Source organism: Gracilinanus agilis, chromosome 1, assembly GCF_016433145.1.
Source record: "Gracilinanus agilis isolate LMUSP501 chromosome 1, AgileGrace, whole genome shotgun sequence".
NCBI classification, from domain to species: Eukaryota; Metazoa; Chordata; class Mammalia; order Didelphimorphia; family Didelphidae; genus Gracilinanus; species Gracilinanus agilis.
Genome location: NC_058130.1, coordinates 624,374,280 through 624,392,997, shown reverse-complemented (window position 1 = coordinate 624,392,997; position 18,718 = coordinate 624,374,280). Strand labels below are relative to the sequence as shown.

Genomic DNA, 18,718 nt, shown 5'->3' with positions numbered 1-18,718 from the left:
TGGGAGGACCTGGGTTCAAATCTTGCCTCAGTCACTTCCTAGCTATGTGACTCTGAGCAAGTCAATTAATCTCTTGTTGCCTCAGTTTCCTCCTCTGTAAAATGTACTAGAAGAAGGAAATGGCAAACCACTCCAGAATCTTTGCCCAAGAAAATCCAAAATGGAGTCATAAAGAGTTAGACATGACTAAAATGAATGAACAACAAAAGCAACCACAAGACTGCTAGTAAATACAATGTATTTATACAATTAGTTCCCTGAACTGTTGGGAACAGGACTAACAAGTAGGAAACCAGAAAAGGTTTCATGAAGGTGTTGGCACCATACTGACTCAGAAAGAGTCCTCATAATTCAAAAAAAGGAGAAAGGCATTGTGGACAACAGTTTGTTTTATGGCATAGAGAAATAAGACTATTTTTCTAGTTGTTTTGTGTTTGACTTTGAACAATTTGATAAATCTAGTTATTTCAATTTATAGATTTTTAAAATGGAAATAATCCTTATGGTACCTATTAATCAATCAAAAATCAACATGCAATTGCTTAGTACTGTTGGTGTTAGAGGTGGGTGAAATGCCAGAATGTTATGATGAAGTTCAAATTTAAAAGTGCCTTAATGAAATAAGTTACTTTTAATATTATCTCAATTCAGGGTATGCCAGTTATAGCCTCTTAGTGTGAGCCTCCATAAATCAGTGATTATCATTCTAGTAGAATGATCATTTCACTATAATTGCTATGTCTTTGTAGAAGAATTTACTTTTCTTTTTCCTCAGTTTCAGAATAAAATGTTGACTTGAAAACAGTTAAAATGGAGCATTAAATATGATAAAACAGGAAATCAAAGAAATGAAATTATAGACATTGTTCTACTAGAAAGCAAATCATATCTTTATTTTCATGAATTCTTCATATGTGTACTTCTATAATTCATTATATATAATATACACACATACATATATATGTAAATAGTCCTTGAAATGACTACAAAAAAGTTACTCTAATAACATATAAAATAAGGTAGATACTGTCTTAATGTCTGAAAAAGATATCAATTTTATTTTCATAAAAGGATTTGATGTCTTTTTATTTTTTTATAGAAGCATGGATGGATTGTTCTTCCTTTGTTAGTTACAGATCCCTGTGTTGGAAGCCTTTGATTATTCAAGGGTAAACAACATCTCCTCCACTCCACCCTTTAACTTATTGAATATAGCTTTTCTTTAAATAGCTACATTCTCCCTGCCTCCTGAGATAACTCATTCCATTCTGGACAGCTCCAAAATAATCATGATAATAATAATAAAAGTAATTTAAGTAATGAGTTATGGTTTGCTAAGCCCTTTACAGGTATCATCTCATTTGATCTTCACAAAAACCATTTTATAGATAAAGACACTGAGTCAAAGTAGTTATGTGACTTGGATCACATAGCTAGGAAATAGGCAAAGATAAGTTTAAACCTAGGTCTTCCTGACTCAGGGTCCACTACTCTACCTACTGCCCTAGAATAAACTTGAGAAATCAACAAATTCAATTCCTTCATTTTATTGCTGAGAAAATTGAGACCCAGTGATATATAGTAATTTATGCATAATTACACACAAATAGTAATTAAGTGCTAAGATCTGAAGCCAAATCCACTGACTTCAGTGTCAGTGCTGTCCTAAAATGCCTCCTAATTATTAAGACATTTTTCCTTTTATGATCCTAATTTTGCCTTTTTACACCTTCCATTCCTTGCTTTTAGTTCTGCCTTTAGGAATCAAACAAACCAAGTCTAATCTCTTCCATGTGACACTTGCACACAACTGTTATATTTCCCTAAAACTAAACATCTATTTTCTCTAGAAAATGTGTCTAGACTAAATATCTCCATTTCCTTCAACTCAGCTGAACTTCATATGGCATGAAGTTGAGTCTAATCATTAGTTTAATAATGTTACTGTTGAACAGTCTCTGGCTTATCAATGCTTCCCCCCCCCCCCCATGTTCCTTGTACTCTACACCTCCCTTAATGCAAACTGACATCATATTACTTTTTTTTGTTAAGTTTGGAAATTTTTATTTAATTAATTATCTTAGAATATTTTTCCATGGTTATAAGATTCATGTTCTTTCCCTCCCCTTCCCCCAACCCCTTTCCATAGCCAACATGCAATTCCACTGGGTTTTACATGTGATATATGACTTTTTTAAAATGCATCAAGAATTATTGGTAACGAAAATTGTTGGTAACTTTTGTTATCTGTGTATGCAAATGATTCTGTGCAAACTGATGCAGACACTCGTCCTCTCTTCAAGTGATGCATGCTTTGTCTATTTTCAATCTATCACCTCGACATTGTTATGACATAATTGAAATGATTTCTCATTCTGGCATGTTTACCAAAGCAGATACGTAATCTCTTCCCTTAAAATGAAAAAGCCTATTTTTTGACCGCCCTTCTACTTTAGTTCATTCAGTTAAAAGGGGCCTTTAACAGAATTGTAGCACACTTCAGAAAGGAGCACGCTCCTCTGACTACTAAATGTCTTACACCTTGAGCCTGGCCATTATTTGAATATACTCCAAGCATGTCTGACATAACTCTAGTAAACTTTATAAAAACCAGATGTTTATATCTATATTCACTAGTGATCTGGACTGAAGAATTATGAGAAAATGGCATCAAAGGCAATATGTTAAAATGGGATTGGAGAAGGAAATCTAGTAAAGTTATTTCGTGTACCTCTGGGGATATAAATAAATTCAAAAATAAAATTGTCAAACTGTCAGTAAAAAAAAGTCACTAACTGGTGAATGTCCTTTTACTATGCTATACCACTGTTAGGATTATACTTGAGTGATTTAAATGAATAGGAAACTATATTATATGTACAATTTATTTATAGCAGCTATTTTTTGTGATGGCAAATACTTGGAAACTAAAGAGATTATCATCATTTCAAAAATGACTGAATTAGTTGTGGTATATGGATGTGTTAGAATACTGTCTTGCTATGAGAAATGAGAAAATAAATGATTTCAAGGAGACATGGAAAGACTTATATGAACTCATGTAGAGTAAAGAAGAACAATTTATAGTACAATATCAATGTTATACATTATGAAAATATACAATTCTGAAGACTTTTGTAAACTGAGGAAGAATTAAATGAGTTGAACCAGAAAAATAATTTATATAATAACAAAAATATTATAAAGACAACTTTGAAAGTCATATGAAATGTAATCGATGGAATGACCATGCAAGATTCCATAGGATCTTGAAACAACCTATCTACTGCCTGACAAAGAAGTAATTTATTTAGGCTACATAAGTATACACACACATAAATGTCTGTATATCTATTTGTATATATTATGTGTGTATATATGTATATATTGTATACAGCCAAAAAATAATTCATTTTACATTACTATGTATCCTTGTAACAGACAAATTTTTCTTTTACTTTTTTCAATGAGTCAAGGAAGAAATGGAGAGAAAATTGTTTTATGTTCATCATTTTAATAGTGAGGTAGGGGTGCTACAGATGTGAAATATTGCATGGACTTCCAGGTGAAGTTTGATAGATTTACTTAATTGTTTTGCTTTGTTAAAAAAGATCTCTCACAGAATGAGGGTAATCAATAAATATAAAAGAAAGTACATCAATAAAACTTAAAAACAAATTATCACATGATCAATATTTTCAAGGTCAATAGGAACCAAAACATAACAGCTGAAAAGTGGTTTTCAAATATATATTGTTGCTATCACCATCAGACTTTCAGGTGTAGTTATCAACTTATTTAATAGTTGAAAATGAAGTTTTGTTATGGAATTGGAAATGAAATTCAGAAGACAAAGAAAGAGACAAACAGTAAATGTTGACAACAAGCATAGAATACAAAAGATATTATAAGGAAAAAAGGAGTCATCCTAACTATATATATTCACTTGAAAATGTTGAAGAAAAGAACCATCTGCTTAAGGTTTTTTTAATATATACATAATACTATTTATTTGATATTTTGAATATATGCCATCTTGTTCATATGATTATTTCCACTATCAATGAAACTCCTAACATATATCATCATATATATTCTTAAAAAAAATTGCTGGTGCTACATGTAGCGGTGCATGCAGTCTAACTTACAAAGGGAATCTAAAGTTGGTGGATCTCTTAAGCTTAGGATTTCTAAACTGCAATAGGCTAACTTGTTTGAGTGTCTGCACTAAGATTAGATTAATCTGGTGACTTCCTTCAAGTGGGACATCAGGTTGTCCAAAGAGGTGTGAGATAGACCTGATTTGAACCAGAATACTTGAGAGTATCCAAGTGGCTCAAACTGGGTCAAACCTATAAGTAATGCTTTATTTCCAGCCTGGGTGAGATAGGGAGATCCAGTCTTCAAAATAAAGAGTTTATTTAGAAAAATAAATCAATAAGAGTAATGATCATTTTATGATCATTCTATTTCTCAGATTAGTTGCATGAAATACACTGCTAGCCCCATTCTAGAGCCTTTCAACTTGTGAAGAACTGCTCCACCTTTTGGTCTGTAAGTACTCAGAATTGCCATTCGTAGTCCCCCAATTCAAGATGGAAAATGAATAAGACTTGTGTGGATAAAGAAATGATATTGTTTTGTTTTAAATGTGTCCCTAAATACTGTCTGTGTTTAAATATTCCTGGTGAAGGTTTAGCTCACATAAATTTTAGAAATATATTGATGGCATTCCTTCATGTTATGAATACATGATTGTTTCTTTAAGAAAAAATAAACCTTACCTTCTGTCTTAGAATCAATACTGTATATTGGTTCCAAGGTCGAAGAATGGTAAGGATTAGTTGATGGGAGGTCAAGTGACTTGCCCAGGGTCACACGACTAGGAAGTATCTGAGATTGTTCTTTAACTCAGGACCTTCTATTTCTGGCTCTCAGATTGTCTCTTAAAGTAAAAACTATAACCTAAAAATAGCAATTAACATTTTAATATTTTTTATCTGTTAGAAGTTTTAGAAGTCATCTGGTCTCACTCACTCATTATAGAGATGAGTGACCTTAAAGCCCTAACTGAACTAAATTGATATGACCAAGATTAAATAAAAATTTATCTAGAAATAGGCTCCTTTTATGATTGCTTACTTGGAATAAGCAATGATTGTTAGATTGGAATAAAATGACAAGAGAACAACTGATGAGCTTCCAGAAAAAGTAATATATATTCCTTGATCTTGGAATTAACCAAAAGATTTAGGGGCCCACACCACACCTATTCCCTGGCTAATGAATTTTTGAAATATATGAGTTCATTTAATAACATTATTTACTTGGTAAAATGAAATAAACATTCCAATCTGAGGTCTTTATGTATTTGGCATGTTTATTTTATTTAACTATTTATTTGGTTATTAAGTGTTCCGGATTCAGAAAGGCCATATTATATATTTCATGTTTATGTAAATGCTATTCTGTACTTTTAAATATTTTATATTAGTATAACTTTAAGAAAATATGAAAATTTTCAAAATCTCTTTCAATTTCTGTCACTTCTTTTTACTATTATGTTCTTAAAATTCTGTTTGTTTTGCTGTATCCTACCACCTGGAACTAAATAGGACATGAAATCATAAAAGTTGTTAACAGAAACCATATGGACTTTAAAGTTAAATGTTTATTCAAATGAACTGAGTAATCAACTTAAAAACAATACCAGAAAGATAAAAGTCTTCTAAGAAAAATGTGAAATCTATTCCAACCAGCTTTTAAAATAGATTTTTCATGACAAGAGGTCTTTCTAAAATAAATGGTCCTAAAACATCGTATATTTATTTCAGTAATCCTCAAAAAGCTTATTCATTAGCAAGCCCAGTGTTCAATATGAAACTAACAGGTAATGAAAATAGTGATTTCATTGGTAAGGTTCCTTTTCAAGTGCTTATTAGGCTTCACTATCATAAGAGAAATAACTATTAGAACAAAAAGGTATCACTCCACATTTTTTAACACACTCAAATGTTTAACTCTGTATTTAAGAATAACAGAGTAAAATGATTGAACTTTTGCCCCTAAAAAGATTATAGTACAGTTGAACACATTTAACATGAAAAATACTTATGAGTATTTGTAGAGCAATTGACAAATGAATGTTAATTAATTGCAACATAATTTATATGCTGAATGAACTGAGATTTAGAAGTGAACAAGGTTAGCTTAGGAGAGCTAAGTCGAAACAGGGAAGATAGCTGGAGCAGTTGACAAGCTTCTGGCCTAGAGACAGAAACACCTGAGTTCAGATACTTATTAGCTGTGGGAGCCTGGTCAAGTCACTTAATCCTGTTTGCCTCAGTTCCTCAACTGTAAAATAAGCTGGAGCAAGTAATAGCAAAGCATTGCAGTATCTTTGCCATGAAAACTCCAAAAGGCATCATGAAGTGTCCAACATAACTGAAAAATAACCAAACACATTGGATGGGGTTATTTATGAAATGCCACCTACAATAGCTGAAATTTAAAGAGAGACATCAGGAATGATATATAAAGAAATGGAAAGAATTCTAAAACAGAGAAACTGAGCAAACATATGCAAAGGGGAGAATAAGTAGAACTGTGGGGAGGAAGCATGGAGTAAGGAGTAGTGATGTTGGTGAAAGGTGGTAGCAGAGACAAATTGGTGGAGGACTGCCTTTGAAAGTTAAGCAGAGGAGCTTGGATTTAATATAACGAGCAAGAAGAAGACCATCCCCCTTTGGTTCTTTGGCACTGCAGAGACCAATGGATAGGAAATTTTACAGTAGATAGAGACATGCTATAAATAAGCTTAACCTCTCTTTCTTTCAGTTTTCTTATCTGAAAATAAGGATGTTATTCAATTATTTTTACATTCAACCAGGCTTCATTGAGCTACTTCTGTGTGCAAAAACACTTTTGAAATGGATGATCACCAGTCTCACTTTGAGCTTTAATACTTTGTGACATATAATTTTTTGATCTTTTAAATAGCTGATTCATTTCTATGAATATTTTTTTCTTGATGCCATCTTTTGCGTAGTAGATGAACAATTATCTTCACTCGGCAAATTACACCATAGAGTCTGATCACAGTACATTCTGTTTCTAGCCTTTCTTTTGGTCCAGAATGTCCAAATGACATAAAATCAAGGAAGAAACCTCAGATGGATCAAATTAGACTTTCATTTCACTCTAAGAAAGACTATAAGTGTTTAATGATAAAATATGAGGGTACAAAAGTTACCGACTTAAGTGTGACTCATTTGCCCTTATAAAGTCTATTATTTAAAATATTTGCTTCATTTTTTCAAAGAACACCAAGCCACTTAAATCTTGTAATTAAAGCTTAATCTAGCTTCATCAGGGTACAAAAGGAATCTGCTAATTTTTTGTGTACTTTTTTCATTATATTTACTTGGAAAATTAAATGTATAAATCATAATTATTGTCAACTTAATTTCATAAAAAAGTTTGTGCTACAAATGCTTAACTGGTAATTTACTCCTCGTATTCCTTATAATGTGCATAACTGCTAAAATCTTTTTCATGAAGTGTTATTTTGAATATGTTTGTGATGAGTTTTTCTGATTAAAAAAAACTATTTAAGACAAGATTGTTAGATATTTTTCAGACTCTTTGTATCTGCTATTAAGGAAGAAGGCCTGTTGGTAGCATTCTTTTGTAGAAATGCTTTGTCAGTTTAAAAGGAAATGCAGAATTTATTTTCTCCCATCACTGTAAGGAAATACTGGGTTTCCACTATAGGAATGCACCCCTAGAGAACATGGAAACAAAACAAAACAGGTGGAATGACAGGAATTTCCTAGAGGAACTGTAACTCTCATTTGTTCACACATCTTTCCCCTCCTGCTGACACCCTAGAAAATATACAGACTAAGTCTGTATGAACATTTTCTGAAGCCAAATACAAGGAAGACAGCCTGGGGCTCTGTGTGCCTAGAGAAAACTCAACAGCCAGACTGGGGGGAAAGCATGGGGTGGTTTCCTTGGAAAGGATGGATGATGCTACAATTTACTGAGGAAGAACAAGCAGAGTATGCTGATATATGCTAGAGTGCCTCTGCTTAAAAATTGGTGACAACCTGCTGAGAGAAGCTGATAAAAGATTTATTCTGTAAAACCAGCAGGGGAGGGATTGAAACTATATACCCTTCCCTAATGAAGAATGTGATAAAAGAAAAGCATACTGTAAATCACAAAGGTACAGGCCAGCAGATCGAGCCTTCCTTCCTTTAAAAAAAATAAATAAAGACTTCTCTCATTGAATACCACAAAGGGATAACTAAAATATAATACATACTTTTAAACAGATTTCTAGATTTTATATCCCATTGACTCTGGCATGGATATGATCCAAGAACTTTGGGTTGAAGTTAAGTTTTCTTATAAAATATTTATATAAAATATTATCAGAGCATGGATTTTTATTTGTGGCATAGCCATTCCAGACATAGTTAAATATGATAAGTTAAATTCTATGGTTTGTCAGTGTGATATTTAGATATTTTATTGTATTTTCTCAGAAGTAATGTCATTATATAGTTTATTTTTCTTCTTTATCAGTAATTTTATTGTGAAAAGAATGAGACACCATGTTGTGATATAAGTTCAGGGAAGCAAGAGCCATGTCTAACCTTTACTCAAAATTCTTTATATCATTTTATTGCCATTAAAGGCCTAGTTCCCATCTAAATCAGTAGACTTATGATCCATATTATAGCCTGGATGAACTTCATCTTGGCAGATGTGATTGCTAAGATACATGTCAGTAGACTTGGAAAGATCATGCAGAATTAAGAAAGTATCACTGACCTAGAGAAAGGAAAATGTTTTCATGATGTTAAAAAAAAAAAAAAGAAAGCACAAGAACAGAACCTGTAACCTTTAAATCAGTTAGTTTAAATTTGATTGCTGGAGAAACTGAAAAATGAATTAGGAGAAGGCTACATATGCCCTTTACTTTAGTATATTTTAGCAAAATATTTGGTAACATATACAATGCTATTCTTTGGAAATATTGAGATATGTGTCTTAAGTAATAAAATCAGATGGATTCAGGGCTGGTTAAGTGGTTATACACTAAGGATTATCATTCATGCATCAATGTCAAGGTGAAAGAATATCTCTCATAGACAAAGTTCAGTGCTTGGCCTCATAGCCTCATGCTGAATTTCTCTTTTTCAGAATTCTTCAAGCAGAGATAGCAGGGATTCCTTTTATGTGTAACTTGTACTAAATGACCACCAAGTTTCTTTTCAATGCTCAAATCATATGATCATCTGACTAATAACTGGAAATTTAATGAATAAATAATAAAAATTTAATCAATTTAATATAAATAGGTGATACAGTGGTTAGAGTGTCAAACTAGCATTAGGAAGATTCATATTCCTGAGTTCAAACACATTTATTAGATGTATTGCCCTGGGCAAGTCATTTAACTCTGTTTCAATTCTTCATCTGTAAAATAACCCAGAAAAAGAAATAGCAAATGATGCCCCCCCCACCTCCGACTGGGATCATGAAGAATTGGACACAACTGAAAAAATAACTAACTTCCAACAAGTCCTTTTTTATTGATGAAGAAACTACAGATCAAAGAAGTGATACGTAATATGATCACATTACTATCCGGTTCTGAGTTAACATCTCTTTACCTTTTTCTCAAGTACAAAATAAAATAATCTCTTAAATACTTTGATAAAATCCACAAAGAAGACAGCTAACTTCATTTAAGAATTTAAAATCCTCACCTGCAAATAAAGCAAAAAAAAAGCAGTTTCTTCCTCCTTTTGTTATTATTACATTGACTCCAACTTTTCTTTACCCACTTTAGTTCCTTGATTTTGAACTTCATACACTAATGTTCCATGACTGTAATCAATTTTTTGAATTGTCACATACCTTTAATTCCATCTTTTCTATACCTTTTAAAATTTTCATTTAGTTGATAGATTCTGTACATATTCGTATCAATCATTTTAGATAACTATTTTCCCGCTTCCTTCTATTTTTTCTCAATCATGAATTCAGAATTTAATTCTCAAGATTCCTATCCCACATGACCTATTAAATTTTATATCATGAGATCCAACTTATATCAATATTACTTCTCTATCAATGTTCATTCAAAATACTCCACTGTGATTTTTCCCTCCGGTTCTTGTATTCCATCATATGAGTATACCTTGGTAGTTTATAATGCTAATGTAGCCCTCTTTTTCTCCATCCTGTTTTGAATAAATGTCTTAGAGTAGGCATGTGGCTCATCCTAACAAGTCCCAGTGATTCAGAGTTCAGACTGATCTTCTTTTATTAGTTGATCTTGCTTGTTGACCATTTTATTTATTTTATTTTCCAGATTACATGTTGGTACAATTTTCAATAATCATTTTCTGAGATTTTGCAATTCACGTTCTCTCCCTCCCTCCTAGTCCTCCTCATTTCCCAAGGCAGCAGGTAATATGATAGAAGTTGGGCATATATTATTACACAATACATATTTCAATAATCATCATCTTGTGAAAGAAGACAATAGAGAAAACTTCATGGAGAAAATAAGGTGAAGAATGGTCTGCTTCGATTTGCATTCAGACTCTATAAATTCCTTCTAGAATAGTGGATGATAGCCTTTTTCATTATAAATCACTTGGAGTCATCCTGGATCATTGCAGTGATGATAATAATTAAGTCATTTACAATTGATCATTGTACTTTACTGTTGATACTGTGTCTAATGTTCTCCTGGTTCTGCTCACTTCTCTTTGTATCATACAAGTCTTTCCAGGTTTTTCCAAACTCATTCTGTTTGTCATTTCTTATAGCAAATAGTATTGCATTAAAATTATATATGACAAATTGTCCAGTCATTCCCCAATTGATAGACATTCCTTCAATTTCCATTTCTTTGCCACCACAAAAAAAACTGCTTCGTTTTTGTATAAATGTAGGATCATTTTCCTTTTTCTTTGATATTTTTGGGATACAATCTTAGGAGTGGCATTGCTGGGTCAAAGGGTTTGCACAATTTGAAAACCCTTTGGATATTGTTCCAAATTGTTCTCCACAATGGTTCTGTCGGTTCACAGCTCCAACAACAGTGTATTAGTGCCCCAGTTTTTCCATATCCTCTTGAATGTTTATCATTTCTCTTTTTTTGTCATCTTAACTATTATAACATTTTTAGAATTTATACAAAAATTAGGCCAGAGATTTCATTACGGGTTCATTTTAAAAGTTTTTCTTCTATAATTATAAACTACAACTCTACAAAATTGGTTTAAAGAAAAAATTTAATAAATTGTAAAATGCTCTAAAAATATGTTACTGTTATCATCATTATTCAGAAAACTAGGGAAGTTGGATAAAATAAATTCTCTTTATAGTGCCCTGGAAATATCTGCTGGAAATTTGAAATGCTTACATATATTATATGCTGTTTTTTAAATAAAAGTAATTGGTATAAGTATGTTTGAATTTCTTAAAAGTTTTAATAGTGGAATATTTTAAATTATTGCTCATTTGCCACTTTAAAAAGCTATCATATATTTAGAGCTGGAAGGGATTTTAAGGTCTAGCCCAATCCTCTTTTTTTTTTTGAAGATAAAGAAGCTGGGATCAGAGATCCTCTGACCCAAAATCATACCAATTTTCACTTTACCATATTGATTCTTAGTAAAATCCACTTTAATGAACAGAAATCATATATAATTAAATTATTAAGTTTGGATATTAAATAATTATTAAATATGTGAATTTTCAGTATGCAGATATCCTCAGCAGATTCTCACATGGTATAAGCTTGTGACTTTTCCAACTTCTTTTCATCTTCTTCCATATTTTATTGCAATGCAATATAACCTGTTTGAACCTCTGTTTTCATATCCATAAATTGAATGTTGGTTTATTCTTCTTTGTAGCCTTGGAGCCAGGAACACCTGAATTCAAGCTCTATGTATGATGTGTAATAAATGTGCAACCTTGGGGAGGTAATTACCTCTCAGAGCTTATAGGTCATTCTGTAAGACTATATATTTTGTACAAGTTGATGATGAGTATCCATGAGAAAGAATCACTTTACAAAGAGTACTTGATACCTGTGAAATCAAAGGTCCAAAACCATTCCTACTCAAAACATGATGTATCCTAAAATTGACTTATTCAGAGATTCCAAATAATTCAATATGCTTTATGTCATTTATTATGTATAATTATGATTCATTAAATTAATGTGTATATTTTATGCAGGTAACAAATACTGGGTGTTCAAGGATACCACTCTTCAACCAGGTTATCCACATGACTTAATAACTCTTGGAAATGGAATTCCCCCTCACGGTATTGATTCTGCCATTTGGTGGGAAGATGTGGGGAAGACCTACTTTTTCAAGGGGGACAGGTAGGCATATATTTCACATCACTTATTTCATCTATGTTTTTAAGTACTATATAAATCACCTTGGAGAAGTCTTTTCTTATATATACTTCCATAATTGTAGCTGTATATATATATATATACATAACATACTCATATACCTACTAGGAACCTGGTTATGCATATACAAACAAAAAATCCATCTAACATTTGAGAAAGATTTTTACATTCAATAATATTTCAAAATGATTTTCCAAAGAACACTGAGAAAATACCATTTTATTATAACCTTCATCTCGGTTAGATGTGCCTATTTCCTTAACTTAAAAAAAATGTTTAATCTATTAATGGCTTTCTTATTGAAATGGCATTTCCTTAATACAATAACTTATAGACAAATCTCTTTTTGTGTTTTTGTCCTGTTATTTTTAATAACTTTGCACATATTTCTTAGAAAGACATTCATGATTTCAGAAAAAAAAATTGATGTCTCTTTTTTTGCACAAAGTGTTATTCGTTTAGATTTTGGCAGGCAAGTAAGACTATAGCCAAACTAAAGATTGTTTTAGAAATTTATTTTAACTTGTAAAATAATTTTCCTTTAGTGTTGCATTCCTTTTCATGAATTTTGTTCTCGTCGTTTCAATCATGTCTGACTCTTTGTGGCCCTATTGTGAGGATTGTCTTGGCAAAGAGACTGGAGTAGTTTGCCATTTCCTTCTCCACTTCATTTGTAGATGAGGAAATTAAAATTAGTCAGGAGACTTGCCTAGGGTCACAGATCTAGTAAGTGTCTGAGGCTGGATTTGAACTCAGGAAGATGAGTTTACCTGATTTCAAGCTCTGTGTTCTATCCACTGTGCCACCTAGTTGCCATGGCCTCCCATTTGCTTTTACCCTTTTAGTAATTTCTAACTTCTAGCTTATGAAAGAAAAAAAATGTATTGGACATTACAGCTTTGAGCATGTCATGTCCCTTCTTTCTGAGCCACACTCAGTATTCTCATCTCTAAAATGAAGGATTTGGATTAACTAACTTCTAATCTCAATTTAAGATCTTTTGATCTGACTTATGGTAAGTAATGGTCATGATAGTCACAACAGTCTGGAAAACTAGCTTCCTTGTTTTGTTTATGCCTTATGGAAATCACTTAGCCTCTCTGGACCTCTTTCTGTAAAATTCTGTAAAATTCCTTTTTCTGTAAAATAAGAGACGTAACAAACTCTGAGGTCCCATTCTGCTCTAACTTATAAAATTCTGTGTGCTTGGTGGGCCACAAACAGCATATCTAGGCTGAATGATGCTAAATGATTTTTAGACAAAAGATGACATTTGATACTAAAAACAAACCGTTAAAACAGAGTATTATGAATGTGATATACAAGGTCACTCTTAATTACCTCTAATTAATAGATCTAGAGAAACCAAATTTCTATCATTTGAGAGAAATACATTAATTTAGATTTAAGTCCCTTCCAACTTAGGGTCAGTTATGCTTTCACGATAACATGACTTCCTTGTGAAAAAAATTTATTTTTCAAAATTAACATAAGAAAAAATAAGTAATATTCCTTCATGCTTGAAACTGAAAACATTTTGATTGCAATTGATTAAAACAGTCTCTCCTGGGAACAAAAATCATCACATAATTTGTTTCCTACAGTTCAGAAAGTTCACTTTAAAATTTATTCTTTGTTACTTGTTTTGTACTTTCGTATTTCCAAGAAAATAGGTAGGAATCCTACTTTACTCGACAGTGGCAAAAACTTAAGAGATATTAAATCACAGTCTTCAAGTCAAGACCTTCATAAAAATGTACTTAGCAAAGCATTAAAATGAAAGAACCATCCAAAGAAACTTCTATTGATGAGGAAGTTGCTACTTAAAGCCATAAGACGCATAATGATGCTCAGCAGGACATAAGTGCAATACAGTATGGAAGCAGAAGAATGAGGAACATGAACCTTGCCGAGATAATTGAGCTATAACAAGATATTGACCACCAGTGGGAGTAAATCCATATCCCACTAAGCTTCTCAGGACATATTATTTATAATAAGTTTTTCCCCCTTAATGGATTGTTAGACTTTAATTCCCCTGCTGATTTTAATTGCATAACTGTGCCCATTCAGGATTAGGTGCAGTATATTGTTGGATCTTTCCAGGAAGGGGATGGAGGAGAGGGAAATGAAAAAGATGAGGGACTTCTGAGGGGACAATATGAGCATCTACTGAGAAAGGGACTGTATCTGTGTGAATTACTTAGCATACTCATCAGAAATTTAAATGAAACATTTTAGGAAATGATTAAAAATTATTAAAAATTGAAAAAATTAAAAATTACTTTTGGGGGTACAAAAGAGGAATGACTATCCATATATGCAAAAATGTCATGATTTTCTCTTTTATTTTTCTGAAAGCCATGGGTTCAGTTTATCAGTTTAAGTGTAGCATGCTTTAAATTAGTAAAAATAAATGCATAGTGTATACCTGAACCAATTCTAAATATTTTTCAGTAACTAGGAGTGGGAAGGATGCTCAATTTGTTTCATATTTATATTGTTAAATATTTGTTTCTCTTTACCTGGTACAACTGAGGTCAAATCTTGAACCAATAAACAGAAATTTGTGTGTCCCTTTTAAAATCTATCTCAGTTAAGTAGTATAATTTTGATAGGAATTTTTTAAACTGTTTATATCCGTTTTGCTTTATTTTCTATTTTTAAAAACTGGAGAAACATTTTTATTTTTTATTTTTAAAATATTTTCCATGTTTCCATGATTCATATTATCTTCCTCCTCTCTAACCCTCCCCCCTCCCAGAGCTGACAAGCAATTCCACTGGGTTATGTACTATCGCTCATAACCTATTTCAGTATTATTCATTTTTGTAATAGAGTAGTCTTTTAAAATCTAAACCTCGAATCTGAACCATATGTTTTTCTTCTGTGAAAAAACATATTTTAAACAAGTGACAAGTTATGAAAATTAAGAGAAGATCATGTGTATTTTCCTAACCCAGAGTCTTTGTAAGTAGCTAACCTATTCATGTCAGGATTCAAACCCAGATCATTAGATTCCAAATTCAGAGAGCTTTCAATTGAACTAAATTGCCTTTCATTAAAAAATATTCCTTGCAACTTGTCAGTCATTCAGTTCCAAATCCATTTGTAACTATTATCACATCTTTATTTTTTAAACAAAGATAACTGTAATCTGTCAGATGCTTTCCAAAATTCTATATAAACTTTATTTACAATATTCTCATTTTCTAACTCCCTGTCTAATATCTTCATCAAACAGTGAAATGAGTATTTGGTGGCATCACTTGTTCTTGATGAAGTCATACTGACCTTTTGCACTTATCATCTTTTTTAATAGATTGTTAATTAACACATGCCTAATAAGAAATGCAATATTTGGTCACAAGTCAAAGTCACCGTTATTGTCTCATAATTTGCAAATTCTACCCTACTTTTTAAGAAAATCATTTCAACATTCATGGTTCTCTCTTCTCATCACATTTGCTTTGTTCTCTGTGATCTGAGAAATATCCTTGAAACTGGCTCAGTTACTGCATGTGACTTTTTCCCCAATACTCTAGGTCAGTGATGGTGAATCTTTTAGAGACTGAGTGGCCAAATTGCAACTGTCACACTGCATGTGAGCTACCTCATTACCCTGGACAGGGAAGGGAGGAAGTGCTCCCCTTGGGCTGCAGGATAGAGGGGTGGGTCATGTGGAAAATGTCCTCAGGCATGGTGGAGAGTGGGAGAAGAGAAGGCTCCCTCTACCACACATGCCATAGATTCACCAACATGGCTCTATGTTATAGTTTTTCTGAGCCTTATCAATTATAATAATCACAATAATTTCTTATCTCCTTTTGGGTTTCATTTTTCCATTTGCAATTTGTATTCTTCAATTCAACTCAAGTTTATTAAGCACCTACTATATATGCCAAGAACTGTTCTAAGTCCTAGGAATACAACTAAAAAAGAAACAAAGTTCATGTCCACAATTAACTTCCAGTCTAATGAGGGAAGACAATACCAAAAGGAAGGTGTAAAGCAAAAGGAAGAACCATTGCGGGGCACTAAACATGGAGACATGATGTTTCATGAAGTCAAAACCAAGCATAGCTGCTGTTGGGAAAGAGTTCCCTGGAAAGTTCTGAGCCATCTATAAAAAAAATGGTTCTGGAAGAATTTAATGCTCTCATCTCCAGTCTCCACAATCAGGAAAAAAAAAACTAAGGGACCTGAGAAAAGATGAGTACCAAAAACTGAACCAGTATTCATAATGATGAGATTTCTGATGATCAACTTATACTTGAGGAGGAATAATAACCCATCGAGTCAAAATCAAGAAGGGTCTGTCCTTCAAAGATCATTTACCTTGACAGAGAAACCTGAATCAAAACAATAATTTGATAGTTCTATCTTTTCTCTTACTTGTCATAGTCCTATTTGTCCTAACTCTTCTTTGATCTTTTTCTCCATAAGTAGCTATTTTTAAACAAATCAGGTGTAGCGTTCCTTGCTAATCTCAGCTCATCTTGAATTTTAGTACTTTTGGTACTGTTCTTATAGGACATTGACACCATTTCTTATTCCTCTTTTGTTATCTGCCCTTATGTCTATTATCAATATGTGTCTTAAAATCTATTCTAGTCAGTCATTCCCTGTGTATTAACATTTGTCACTTTAGACAGCACTCTCTTTTCTTCAATAGAATTTTTTCCTATTTTTTTGTCTTTAGATTTCATGCTTAGCTTTATTCTTCTATTTTTAAACCCTTACCTTCCGTCTTGGAGTCAATACTGTGTATTGGCTCCAAGGCAGAAGAGTGGTAAAGGGTAGGCAATGGGGGTTAAGTGACTTGCCCAGGGTCACACAGCTGGGAAGTGTCTGAGGCCAGATTTGAACCTAGGACCTCCCATCTCTAGGCCTGGCTCTCAATCCACTGAGCTACCCAGCTGCCCCCAGCTTTATTCTTAATAGTACCATCTTTGCTGGACTAACAACCTGTAGGATTTCAAGTCATAAAGTCATATCCATTTCTTCTCTAAACCCTTTAACATCTGGTTTCCCAACATAAATAATTTACTGAAGACTATAACTGGTTTTTCCTTTTCTATAATGAATTCTAAGATGGCATGACTACTGTTTCAAACATTTCTGCCTCATTGATTAGCTCCTATTCAGTAGGAATCAGGTCTGTGAGTAGTTCTCTTATTTTTCCTTAACCTTTTCAAAGATAAACTTATCATTTAAGCAACTATAACTTCTTAACTCCTTAATGCTTTGTTCAATAAAATTCTAGCTGATTCCTTGGACTTTTCAAGTGCCCAATCACTTACTTTTATAACATAAAACTTTGTCTAGGTTTCTTTTCTTTTCTTTCTTATGTCTAAATATCCTATAGTACACTACCATGACAATATCATTGGTCTGTGGAAAAATATAAGCAAGTATCTAAAAATATAAGCAAGTATAAGTATCTTATAAAATATAAGCAAGAATTAAAGATGTGTGTAAGCCACAAAACTACTAGGAAGAAAATGAAATAGTAGTCAAAATACTATTTGCAGATATCAAGGGAAAGAGCATTTTTTTGCATTTATCAGTAAAGAAAGGGTATTTGGATGATAAAAAGTACATTTGTGGCAAATATAAGAAAATGAAAAAATTTTTCATTGGAATTTTTCATTGAATTTTCATTCAAATTTTTCTCTCATATTTACATTCTTGCAGGTGTTGCATGCAATTGGTATTTGCTTAGATACTTGTCGTCTTTATGGAAAAGGAACATTTTGATCTACTAATTAAACTGTAGGAAAAATTTATCTGATGTCTAATTTTCAAATGGTTCCATATTTTCAAGAAAAATCTATTGCTCGATATCATGCCCCAAAATAAGGAATGTATTTTCCCTTCTTCATTGATAACCACCAATAATTTTCTCACTAAAGTTGTAGTTTAATTTGTGTGTCATCTGTCTTACTTGTGCTTATTTTTTGTCTTTTTCAAATTAGGTATTGGAGATATAGTGAAGAAATGAAAACCATGGATCCTGGCTATCCAAAACCTATCACAATATGGAAAGGTATCCCAGAGTCTCCTCAGGGAGCCTTTGTACACAAAGAAAATGGTATGTCTATCTTTTCCATTTTGTTAATTCCCTGTATACTTTTTGAAAATAATTTATTGACTTCTAGTAAATAATTGGGGAACAACATGCCACATTTTATTAATCCATCACAATCCTGGCACTCAAACCACTCTTTTTTCTGCCAAATGAATACAAAGATA

At 32.4% G+C, this 18,718-nt stretch overlaps 1 protein-coding gene across 1 annotated transcript in view; it reads left to right on the top strand.

The window, feature by feature from the left end:
- Positions 1–18,718, top strand: part of MMP16 (matrix metallopeptidase 16) — a 193,974-nt gene that overhangs the window by 171,538 nt on the left and 3,718 nt on the right. The window contains exons 7-8 of the mRNA XM_044683813.1: positions 12,277–12,427; positions 18,442–18,557. Coding sequence (XP_044539748.1) covers positions 12,277–12,427; positions 18,442–18,557 — 267 coding nt within the window. The remainder of the gene's footprint in view (positions 1–12,276; positions 12,428–18,441; positions 18,558–18,718) is intronic.